Here is a 12343-nt window from a genome sequence, read left to right on the forward strand (position 1 = left end):
GGCTGGCGTGTCTTCCGACAAGAGGGAGACACCAATGGCATGTCCAGGAAGGCAGTGGTGTCTAAGCACTGGCAGTGAGGGTCACACGCTAGTCTGCTCAGGCTGATGCTCTCTTTTAACCGTGCCCACTGTGGGCACCACTCGGCCCCGACAACGGGTCAGGGTCAGCTTTGCAATTTGCTCTCCTCCAGCGACGCTAACTGTTGATGCTGCTGTCAGCTCTCATTTCTGGGTGGGATTCATCCTGTCTGTCCTAAGAGCTCTTACTGTATCTGATTGGGTCTCAGGGGGCTTTCCGGAATGGAAACAAATGTAATTTTAATATAGAAATTAAGGGGAATTTGAAGTTCCTTTGTAACATTCCAACCCTGTCTGCTCTACTGAGGATAAAACAGCTTTTCGATGACCCGGTGCAGGCAGTTCAGTGGACCTCGGGGTTCCAGCTACTGTGGGGTGAAGGGAACAGGACACTAGTCTGTACGGAAAGTCAGGAAGAACTCATCAGGTCAAGAGAGCTGCTCAGATAAAGGCAAACTCTCTGAGTCAGCAGGGTAGATCTCCGCAAGTTTGTCAAGGCCTTCTCTTCTTTACTATGGAGACTGGTTGCTCTGCGTTCCCATGCTAGGGGACAGACAGGAGGACAGGGCTCTGTAACAGAGCTGGCCCCATCTGCCGGCAGGTTCTCTTCTGCCCAGCGCTGCCCCAGAGGCCGTCACGAGGAGCCGGCGCACCTGCTTCCCGGCGGCAAGACAAGCGCCCTGCCCAGGAAGCAGCTGTAGAGACCGTGTGGTCCGCTTTATTAGGCATCGGAAATGCAGGCATACAGCAGGTGCTCAGCTTAGCCTCACAGTCCAAGGCTGCCGAGTTTTAGAGCGAAGTCCCGATCCTCTCCCTAGCATCACTGTGCCTCAGGCTTGCAGGTGCCAGTGTCGGACGGGATACAGGGTAAGTGGTGTCATCTGATTGGTAAGAAGCACAGCGCCCGCCTCCCCAACCTCCTTTGGCCTCGGCCTCCCCTCCTTCCAGAGGCAGCCCCACCGCCAACACGCTTCCTTGGATCGGTTAGAACGCATTCGTGAGACCCTTCTTGATTAAAGGCAACCACGTTGGTTAGCTGTGATGGAGGATCAACAAAGGGGTTTCACTGCAGGCATTCATGGGGGGGGGGGCATCGCTTCCAAGTACCGTGAAAGCGTCTAGGATTACAGGATGCTGCTCTGCTCCTGAAAGAATGCGCTATCACTGAGAAGCAAGAGGGCAGTGAGGTGCTTTCAATTGTTGGGATCACTCCAAGCATGAGAAAAAGAGCTAAAAGACTCAAAGGTTCCCTCCAAGTTCCACGTAATGGTCTGGTTCCTTTCATGCTCTCTACAGACATAGATGATGCCCAGTGATGGCCCTTACGGGTCAGAGCACCAGCCTGGGGATCCCAGGCAGGGTGAGAAGAGGCCGCACAGGTCGGAGCCGGTGCCAGGGGTCTGCGATGAGGAGATGGTGACCGTGAGCTCGTCTTCCCTGGCAGAGGGCATTCAACAGCTCGCATCTCCAGGCAATGACGGGAGCGCTTGTCTCCAGAGCAAGACAGGGCACGGAGTTCAGATGCCTGCTGGGGGAGGGCGGGAGGTGGGTACAGCCTGCAGCCCAGGGCTCGGGCCGGGCCAATCAGGGTCCATGAGAAGTAGGGGACACTTGGAGGCTGTGGGGGTTGGGTCGAGCTTCAGGTAGGCCAGGCCACTATTCTGTAAAGAGAAGAAGAATGTACAGTAAGGATGGGGACGTGTCAAAAAGGATTATTTCATTCAAGCTCAAGGCCATTATTTCATTTCATTCAAGGCCAAGAAAGACAATTGGGCCCCAGAATTGGAAAGAGAGGCCCTCCCAGACCCTAACATACACACGTCCTGTGCGAACGTGAGCCAAGCTGGACTCAGCTGCAGCATCCCAAGGGCTTACTCAGCCAGCTGCCACAAACATGTCCACCTAGATGGACACGTCTCACTCTCACACAATCACGAAACTCTTTGCGGTCAGGGGTCTGTCCATTTTACAAATGGAAACAATGAGGTCCTGACTAGTTAAGGGACTGTCTAAGATTACAGACCCTCAAAATGGCAGCGCCAGGGCTCAAACTGTAGTCCTCCATGACCAAATCCCTCCTCTTCTGGGCACTAGCTGGTCATCAAGCCCTTGGTCAACCTCAGCCCTCCCCCGGCCCCACAGCAGGATGGTTAAGCCGAGTAGCCCTGCATCCCCACCCTGCTTACCAAGCTGGGCTTCAGCCCCCAGGGGCTCAGCTTGCATTTCCTGGCTCAAGTTGGGGCAGGGCTTCCTCCTTCCCTCCCCTGAAGAGGCCTAAGTTCCCCCCCACTGTCTGGAAAGCCTGTCTCCTGGGCATTCCCAAAGAGCCCCCCTAGCCCAGCCCCGTTTCCACAGGTGCACCTAGAACCCATGGAGTGACATCAGGTAGAATGAGGTGGGACCGTCTCCCATAGTTTAAACTTGGGGTGTGAGGGTTGGGGTCATCTGGGAGAATGACCCCTGAGTTCAGAGTCAGGACAGGTCACTTTAGTTCTGCCCCATCGTTTCAAAGCAATTTTTATGATTTTGGATAGTTGTTTATTTTCTCTGATTCTCACTTCGTTCATGTTTAACACGAGGGTGTTGATCCAGTAATTTTGAAAACCTGTCCCGCTCTCACATCGGTAAGTCTACAGTATGGAGTTTATTATTAGTATCATCATTGTTTCTATTTCTTGCCCAAATGCCTCACTTGTATCCCTTGAAGTAAGTGTCAAGTAGGTGACCAGCCTGGTGGGAGACCCCATCCCTCCCCTCCCCCCATGCCATCCCCATGAACTCTCTGCCCCAGGACTTACCTGCACAGACCACAGCCACGTCCTCTGTGTGGCTGCAGTCGTGTTGGCCCCAAAACCTGTGTGGGCACTGCTCCAGGGACCTCTCCTTCCCCGAGCAAGCAACGTCGTCCAGCCAGATGCGGCCGACCCCAGGGCCAAATCTTCTCCGGAATTTGGCAGATAGAGAGAGGGGGTCCCCGCAGCTCAGCTGCCTGCATACCACCTGGTCCGCTTCTTCTCCCCAGCCGTCATCACAGACGGTGCCCCACTCGCCCTTGTGCAGCACCTCTAGCCTCCCGGAGCAGCGGTCGTCTCCTCCCACCAGCTGCAGTTCAAAGGGATCTGCAGGTGCAGGAGGGAGAGAGAGCGGAGGGAGGCAGGGGGGCCCGACAGAGAAGTTCCCCTACACTCAAATCCCATCAGCACGTGAGACCCTCCACTGAGTTTCCATGTCTACATCCCTTCTCTCTGCCTGACCGTGTGGCCCAGGTCCCTTCCTTAACTGGGATTTTCCACTTCTGTGTCTAATTTATAAAAACCTAATATTAATAAGTGATTTGCTCATAGTTTTTTAAAATTGAAGAGCTCAACAATACATGGAGTGGTGTGCTCTGTCTCCATCATGCAGAATTCAATACACTAGTAGTTCACGGTAACCTAGCACTTACTATCCCTGAAACCACTTTCCTGTACAGAGGGAGGCATTGTTGTCAGCGTTTGAAAAATACAAGAGGGGTGCCTGGGTGGTTCAGTCAGTTAAGTGCCCAACTCTTGATTTTGTCTGGGGTCAAGATCTCAGGGTTGTAAGACGGAGACCCGCATGGGGCTCCATGATCGGAGCAGAGTCTCCTCGGGATTCCCCCTCCCCCTACTTGTGCTCTCTCTCTAAAATAAATAAATAGATGAGACTATTAGATGAGACTCTGTCACTGTCACTTGATGCACGATTAGCTCTCTGAAGACATTGCTTAAATGGAATCCAATTCAACCAAATGGATGAACGAATCTAGTCTCTGGACCCGTGGGCTTTACCTTCACATTCCACCCACATGTCGTCATCGTGGGTGCAGTTGCTCTTTTCCCAAACCCCAGAAGGGCAATCCTGAAGGCTGATTTCTTTTCCTGAGCATGATGCCTTTCTCAGCCAGATGGGCCCTTGGCCCTGGGTGGCTTTGTTGCAGCATTTCCGGGTCAGTATGGCCCGTCCGCATCCCAGCTGCCGGCACACCACCTTGGCGGCTGCGAAGCTCCAGCTTGCTTTGCACACGGAGCCCCACTCCCCTTGGTGCTTCACCTCTACTCGGCCCTGGCAGCGCTTGGGGCCATCAACCAGCCGCACGGTCTGTGGGACTGTGAGAAAGGAAAGAGGGGGCGTCTGTTCAAGCAAGAACACAATCTTCCCAGAATAGAGCTCCACAGGCACGTCCCTCTCTTCTCGGTGTTTAGTACAATGTGTCTGGAGTGCTTAGCGTTGCTCAGTAGATGCTTGTTGAAAGGATCGGATGCGTGAATCAATGGAACGAATGCCATTTTTCAGTTCCAAGTGAATTAATTATTTCTGTAACATTTTTAGTTTTTCGAGTTATTTTCATTCGTATTCTCATTTGTTCCTCATAAGAGGCAAGTAGAAGGATTGCATAGATTTTTAAAAAATAAGATGCAATAGTAACACACACAGTGTGTCCGAGCCTAAAAAATCCTGGTTCATTTTCAGCACTGTCACCCAAGTATCATGGCCTAGTGCTCCCAACCTTCAGTCTTTCTAAGAAGTAGGAGTGAGAACTCAGCATCAGGCACGAAGATTTATTGGTTGCTTCCCTGGGAACAGTCTGCAGTGTGACAAAGAGCAGATAGGGACCAACCCCTCTGGCAAATCACAGTCTACTGGGAAGTGCATACAGGGAGGGGATTATTAATGCACAGAAGGCAAAACGTTGTGCTGGTTTCCTAAGAGCATCTCTTGTCCACTCTTTCATGGGTGGAACCCTTGAGAGCTGGAAATCACGCGTCGTACTTGGTTTTCTTAGGGGCGAAAACCAGGAAACGTACATCATACCTTGCCGGCTCTTTTCTTCCTCATACCTCCCCCCCACTCCGAGCTCCAGACATGGGTTATACTCTTCTACCAACACTGAGTGGTGCATGGATCTGGGAGTGCGTGCGTGCGTGTGTGGAGGAGAGAAGCAGGCTCTTATGTTCCTCTGCAGGGCCCACGGTGGAGAAGGGTGAGGTACAAAGGGGGAGGAGCTGCTTAGCCACGTGTGAAGTGCACGGTGGCGGTTAAGACAGGGGAGGGTGGGGGCGCCTGGGTGGCACAGCGGTTAAGCGTCTGCCTTCTGCTCAGGGCGTGATCCTGGCGTTCTGGGATCGAGCCCCACATCAGGCTCCTCCGCTATGAGCCTGCTTCTTCCTCTCCCACTCCCCCTGCTTGTGTTCCCTCTCTCACTGGCTGTCTCTATCTCTGTCAAATAAATAAATAAAATCTTTAAAAAAAAAAAAAAGACAGGGGAGGGTGGCCTGCGGGTTGGGTGGTACAGGGCGTGGGGCTATAGTACTTACATCCACACACAACTCCTGCGTCTTCCTCGTGGGTGCAGTCGAAAAAATCCTCCCTTTCACACTGAGACAGGCTCTCTTCCATGCCACTGCATTTGAATTCTTGGATGAAGATTTTTTGATCTTCTTGCGTCAGTGGTCCAAACGAAGTACCACTGATCGCCCTCTTGACGGCTCCACAGCCCAGCTCCCGGCACACCACAGCTGCATCGTTCTTGTCCCAGCCGTCATCACACACGGTGCCCCACTTGCCGTCCTGCTGCAGCTCCACCCTCCCTTCGCAGCGGTGGTCACCTCCCACCACCCGCACTCTGGACGAAGACCCGCCAAAGGGATGGGACCTTGGCTGGGCATCTGGAGGGTGAGAGAGAATTCAGCCATCTCGGAACTCTTCCACCACTCCCAGAGGGTGTGGGATGTTGAGGGCTGAGAAAGAAGGGCTTAAAAGGGAAGTGGCGGAAGAGGAGCTTCAGGACCCCATTCCTAAGTTCCAGTTCGGCTCCATTCTTAACTTACCCCGCCAAGAAACTCCGCTTCAAGACACTACATACGTATGCTCACACCGCCAAGCAGTGGAAGCCCCAGGTCAGAACGTAAGTGTAGAGATGTGCTCTGTTGTGTTGTCTTTTCTTGCCTCTGTCTCTCCCTGTGGCAGCCGGACTGAGGCAGGCTGTCTAGATATAACTTGGGCTGAACAAGCTGAGTCTCTTTCTCTCCCAATATTCATGATCCCCCACTACCCATCCTTGCTGCTTCTCATGACATCTTCCTATGTCCAAGAACCAAGCTCAGAGGAATGCAAAGAGCAGTGGGTGAAGGAAGGCTCAGAGCCTTGACCCGTCAGATTCTTAGTCTAGAGGGTTCTAGGGCTTGGGGTAGGAGACAGCCTCTCCAGAGCCTCCAGATATGTTCTGAGGAATCCAGAACATGATTCTGTTTCCCGACCATAACTCTGAGGGTGGAAAAGGCTGATGCAAATCCTCTCCCTCTTCCACCAAGACACAGACATGGAGTGGAGATGGCGGTGGGAGAGCAGAGAAGAGCCTATAAAGCAACACACTTTTGTTGAACATATACTATGTTGTAGGTATTGGTTTATGAACCCAGAGCACTGCTGCCCTCCAGGAAATTATATTTAAGAGGTCTGGGGCTACCCCACAAGGGTTCTGGCAGCCCCCGAGTGACAACATGACACAGAAGAGCTGAATGGGCCATGCCTCCATGGAATGGGGTTGTTGGTCTAGACAGGTCTGGGGCACATGGAGGAGCCACATGTGATCGCTGGTCTATGGCATACCCCATAATGAGCAGTGTCACCTATGACCTCATGGACATGTGGGTGACTCAGTCACCTGCAAGAATGGAATATGAATTTGGAGGACCAGATCTTCCACCATCTACCTTGCCTCAGCTCTGCACAAACTCCCTAGAACCCGGAATCAACTCCAGAAGAAGTTTCTGAGTGAGAAAACACTGAGCTCGTTGATTTTAGAGTGCATTGGAAGTTGACATTTGGTTTGTTCATTTGTTTTTGTGTCTCCTTTTCTTCCATGTGTGTTTTGAGGGAAGCAATATGAGGAATGGAGGCTAGAAAGAGATTTTTAAATTTTACTACAAAAAACTAAGAAAAGCTTTCATTCTTGCACACCTACATTTACAGGGTATAAATATAACTCAAGAAGAGTCACTAGAAATAGCATTGCAAGATTAGAGTTTAGACAGGCATTATTCTGTACTCCAGGAAACACTAGCTATCACGATCATGCACATGTTATCTGATTTTGAACTGTAAAATTCTGGCTTTAAATGAGTTTTATTTTCCATGGAAAGGGGGATTAGAACACCCCTTAGAAAGAAAAAATATGAAAGAAAGAAGCAACCTCAGTGTCAAAGAAACTCAGCTGAGAAGAGGTTTGAAAGCCAGAGAGAAGGGCAGAGGGGCCATCGGGACAGCTGCCTCCCGGGCAGTGTCCTCAGCCTACTTTGTGGGCTGACAGCTCGAGAGCAGGGCTGGGGGTAGAGGAGCAGTGACCTGGACTGTGGGAAAGCTGTAGAGCCATGGTCCCTGCACCAGCGGCGAGGACAGCCCTGGACATCACAGGAAAAGACCATGTAATCTGATCGTTAGACTGAGAACCCAAGGCGGCAATGCTGTAAGAAATGAATTACATCCTGCTGGTGTGGGTCCCCATGTTCACTGCAGAGTCTGTGGCTGTCCCTCTCTGGTAAAGCCTCTATCATCAAGAGAAAAAGACCAATGGGATAATGTATAAGAAGCTGATGGTCCGGGGCGCCTGGGTGGCGCAGCGGTTAAGCGTCTGCCTTCGGCTCAGGGCGTGATCCCGGCGTTATGGGATCGAGCCCCACATCAGGCTCCTCCGCTATGAGCCTGCTTCTTCCTCTCCCACTCCCCCTGCTTGTGTTCCCTCTCTCGCTGGCTGTCTCTATCTCTGTCGAATAAATAAATAAAAGCTTTAAAAAAAAAAAAAAGAAGCTGATGGTCCACAACCAACCCCCTCGAGTCTGGAGACCACAGCCTTCCTCTGGATAGACCAGTTCTCTGTGCAGGTTGTGCGTGGTCCAAGGACCCCTCACACAGGTGGCAAGAGGAGGCTGAAATCCAGCCTGCCCCTGCTGGTCAAACCCCACACTGCACATACGTAGATGCATTTCTAGTTAAAAGGAGCCATGCAGGCTGGCGCAGGGACCTGGAAGTGGTAGAGCCCAGCAGGGCAAAAGGAAGTTCTTCTCCCAGATATGCCGGCAAGGGGGTGAGCTACCTTCTGAGCCCCTAAACAAAGCCGTCCACTACTTGGAGGTGGCCAAGAGTTTTAGGTCACAGAGGCCAAGTGGGAGGGAATCCCCTTGCAGGAAACACTACCCAAATCCCTTCCAGGTTCTGGAGGTGGAAACCCACCCACATGGGACGGAGCGGGTGGACAGAGAAAGCGGAAAGGAAATCTACTCAGGTTGTATTGAACTAGAGCCTCTCTCCATGCCCCCAGGAAGCTTCAAGTTTGCCATCTCCAGAACTTGGAGGCCTCCCTCTCGGGGCCCCAGAAAGTCTTACCTAAGAGATCAGGTCCAGTGCAAATGGCTGAGGAGAGAAGAAGGAAGAGAGTGAGATCATAGAGTCAATCCCAAGACTTTGTTCAAACAACACAAGTCTCTAGAAAGTCTTTGCCAGACTTCGTGGGGCAGCTAGAGTGCTGGGTACAGAGCCTCCAAAGTCAGTTCTAGGGAAACCTTCTCCTGCAACGACCAGCCCTGAAGGACACATGGACACTGACTGGGAAGCACAAAGGCCAATTCTACCACAGCCTATGTGACGTAGCTCTACCCCAGGCATGGATAGATTCGCTTTCTATTCTAGCCAATTATGGTGGCTGACGACTGCCTGAAGCGGATGGGTGGTGTGCGGCCTCTGGGCTCCACAGCAAGGCATGCTGGAGGCCACGGGAAAGGGCCCTGGTGCAGAAGACAGCAAGGCTATGGGGGCAGCACGGAGCAGGGAAATGGCAGGATCTGTCTGTGTCACTGGCACCGCACTCGGGCCACGTTCAGTACACTCTCCATGTAAAGGGCGGGATCACAGATAATGCGGGCTCTGCTACCACCGCTCCGCGCTATCACTGTAGCAGGAGAGCAGCCCCGTGTGTGTATGAGTATGAATGAGAATGGCCATGCTACGATAAACCTTTGTTTACAGACGTGGACATTCAGATTTCCCTGTCACAAAATAGTATTCTTTTGATTTTTCCCATTGGTTAAAAATGTAGAGAAGGGCCATATGCACCCCAATGTCCATAGCAGCATTGTCCACAATAGCTAAATCGTGGAAGGAACCGAGATGCCCTTCAAAAGATGACTGGATTAAGAAGTTGTGGTCCATATATACAATGGAATATTACTCAGCCATCAGAAAGAATGATTTCTCAACATTTGCTGCAACATGGACGGCACTGGAGGAGATAATGCTAAGTGAAATAAGTCAAGCAGAGAAAGACAATTATCATATGGTTTCTCTCATCTATGGAACATAAGAACTAGGAAGATAGGTAGGGGAAGAAAGGGATGAGGAGGGGGGGTGATCAGAAGGGGGTTAAAACATGAGAGACTATGGACTCTGGGAAACAAACTGAGGGCTTCAGAGGGGAGGGGGGTGGGGAATGGTATACGCTGGTGATGGGTGGTGGGGAGGGCACGTATTGCATGGTGCACTGGGTGTTATACACAACTAATGAATCATGGAACTTTACATCAAAAACCAGGGATGTGCTGTATGGTGACTAATATAATAAAAAAAATTAAAACAATAAAATAAAGATTTTTATTAAAAAAAATGTAAAAACCATTGTTAGCTTGTGGGTTGTAGTTTGCTGACTCCTGATCAACAGGTCAGAAAGCATTTGGTTCCAAACCCCAGGCTTAAGCACTAGCACATCATAGGACACCACAGTTTCTCCCTGTGGGACCTTTGGTTGATCCTTGCTGCATTAGGCTCCCTTCTAATGCTGTGGAGAGTCCTGAGCCCTGTGGCCATCAGTGGTCCCCAAGGCCCTAGGCATTCTGAACTGCAGAACAGGCCATGCCCCACCCCTGCATCTTACAGGATATTTCCTTTTCTTTGAAAGATTATTTATTTATTTATTTGCCAGAGAGAGAGAGAGAGGGTAAAGCGGGGGGAGCAGCAGGCAGAGAAAGAAGCAGGCTCCCAGCTGAGCAAGGAGCCTGATGAGGGACGCGATCCCAGAACCCTGAGATCATGACCCGGGCCAAAGGAAGACACTTAACTGACTGAGCCACCTAGGCATCCTTTATGGAATATTTCTGAAGGAGCTAATAGCTTTGGTCTAGAGTTGTTCAGGCAGATTCCAGAATTTCTGTAGCTTGTTCTGGAATATTTTCTTCTTTTCATTTCCAAATTATTTCTAAATAATCCTATGTCCTTAATCTCCAGGATGTGGCCACTCTCAGACTCACCTAGGTCTTGTCTGTAACTGTCAAAAACTCAAGAGTATATGACATATAACCCCGCACATCTAGTAAAGAGCTCAAAGCCTGTGTACACTCAGTGGAAACCAAGTGTGTCAAGCCCGATATGCAGGTATGAAAGTGAGAGAGCCACAGAGGGACTTGAAAGTTCTGGAGCAGGGTAGATGACTATGGGTAGTCAAACCAAAGAGGCTTCATGAAGGAGGTGGGGCTGAACAAAAGCAGGGAAAGTGGTGATAAGACACTCTGGATGGAGCTGGACTAGCTGGCAGGTGATACAGGAGATGTATTGGTGTTTCGGAACTCCACCAGCACCCCACCGAGAGCACGTAAGTGCTAGCGTGGGTTTTGGTGACGCATCAGATCATCGAGACAATAAAATGGATGTGACTGATTAGGGAAGAGACCTCGTAGGCACTGTGAGATGCCCCAAGTTCATTATCTCATGGAAAGTCTCCTAACAAACCTCTGAAGAACATACTATTACCTTCATTTCACAGATGAAAGAAGGATTCCAGAGAGAGAGGGTATTTTAACAATTCAGACAGCTAAGAATCCTAAGTACCAGGATTAAAACTCAGGTCCCTTTGACTCCAAAATCTCCCTTTACAGTAAATTAATCTGGGTGATAAGAAACTGGGGGAACCTAGGGAAACATTCTATGGAACACCTTTGAGAGGAACCTGGACAGTATGACCTGTGAAAGGTATCTATCTGTCTTGCGGTTCTCTTCCTTTCCTTGCTCTACATGCTGCAAACTACAGTTCATTCGTCTTTTTATAAAGAATACATTCAGGGAAATGTATGTAAAAAGGGAAATGGGATAAACCATTATTATAAATTTGTCAGTGCAAATAAAGGGAAACAGAAAAAATTCGGGTGATCAAATGGATTATAAATTGGGTATGGATTAAGCGGCTTGAGTTTAGACACAGAGAAGGCAGGAGAGCAGGTGAAGCTGTTCCTTGAAAGATAGCAGGATCCTCACTGGCTGGGCGGGGAGAGCATTCTCCTGATCAAAGTTCCGGGGAGACTTTGAAGCCTCAGCCAGCAGGGGCAGGGATACTCACCGAGGATCAAGGAGAATAGCAGAGCCATGAGCCAGGCTGCTGGACGTGCTGAGCTGAAATCTGAGGTGGGGGGAGGCCCTGGAGCAGCAAGAGTCATCTTTGGCCGCCAAGTGTGCCAGCAGCACAGAGCAAGGCAGGTCCTGTGTGCAGCAGAAGCATTATCAGAAGTCTTATCAGATGACCAGATGACCAGAAGCCAATGGGCACAAGGGGCAGAGCTGGTGAAACTGGGCTTGCTGAGCTCAGCATAACCTCAGAGGAAGGGAGGTAGCCAGAACTGGCAGAAAAACACAGAAAAAGAAAGGAAACTACAAAAAACCCCAAGCTGTCCTGACCTGGTTCTGCTGCATCCCAGCTCCATCCACCTCTGGAGAACAGAGAAACCAGAGACCATAGCAGACATCTTGAGTGGCCCTTGGAGGCACTATAATCCAGAGTCAAGGGGTCAATCTCTGCATCTAGGGCTGGCTTTCCTTCAAACCGGCTTTTCCAGCACAAAACAGAGGGCTGAGCCCATGGATCTGCTCTTCTCCTGTCCTTGTCCTGGTTTATGCCCATCTTTGGAAGCTGAGTGGAAGGAGTTCCCTGTGGTAATGAAGTCAAGTCATTCTTAGGACCAGGATCTGATGGACAGTGGTTGAGCAGCGAGACCCCCAGTACTCCCAATGCACCCCCCTCGCCTTGCCATTGAGCACCACTGTGCATCAAGAGCTGTTCAACACCAGACCATGGGAGCACTCGACTACATCCGCTGACAGTGTTCCCGCTGGTCCCCACAACGTGGTTTTCCCTCCACAGCTACACATTGTCACTTCTCTGTAATATTCAGGTCACTCTGCACAAAGTTTGGTTCATTAAAGACCTGCC

At 50.6% G+C, this 12343-nt stretch overlaps 1 protein-coding gene across 1 annotated transcript; it reads right to left on the reverse strand.

The window, feature by feature from the left end:
• Positions 1-771: 771 nt before the first annotated feature.
• Positions 772-11675, reverse strand: CD5L (CD5 molecule like). The gene is made up of 6 exons (XM_008700758.2): positions 11477-11675; positions 8482-8508; positions 5415-5765; positions 3888-4205; positions 2877-3197; positions 772-1739 (listed from the first exon to the last, which is right to left on the reverse strand). Exons 1-6 carry the CDS (start codon positions 11571-11573, stop codon positions 1735-1737), a joined length of 1119 nt encoding a protein of 372 aa, XP_008698980.1. The 5' UTR covers positions 11574-11675; the 3' UTR covers positions 772-1734.
• Positions 11676-12343: the final 668 nt, after the last annotated feature.

Source organism: Ursus maritimus, unplaced genomic scaffold (assembly GCF_017311325.1).
Source record: "Ursus maritimus isolate PB19 unplaced genomic scaffold, ASM1731132v1 scaffold_2, whole genome shotgun sequence".
Classification (NCBI taxonomy): domain Eukaryota; kingdom Metazoa; phylum Chordata; class Mammalia; order Carnivora; family Ursidae; genus Ursus; species Ursus maritimus.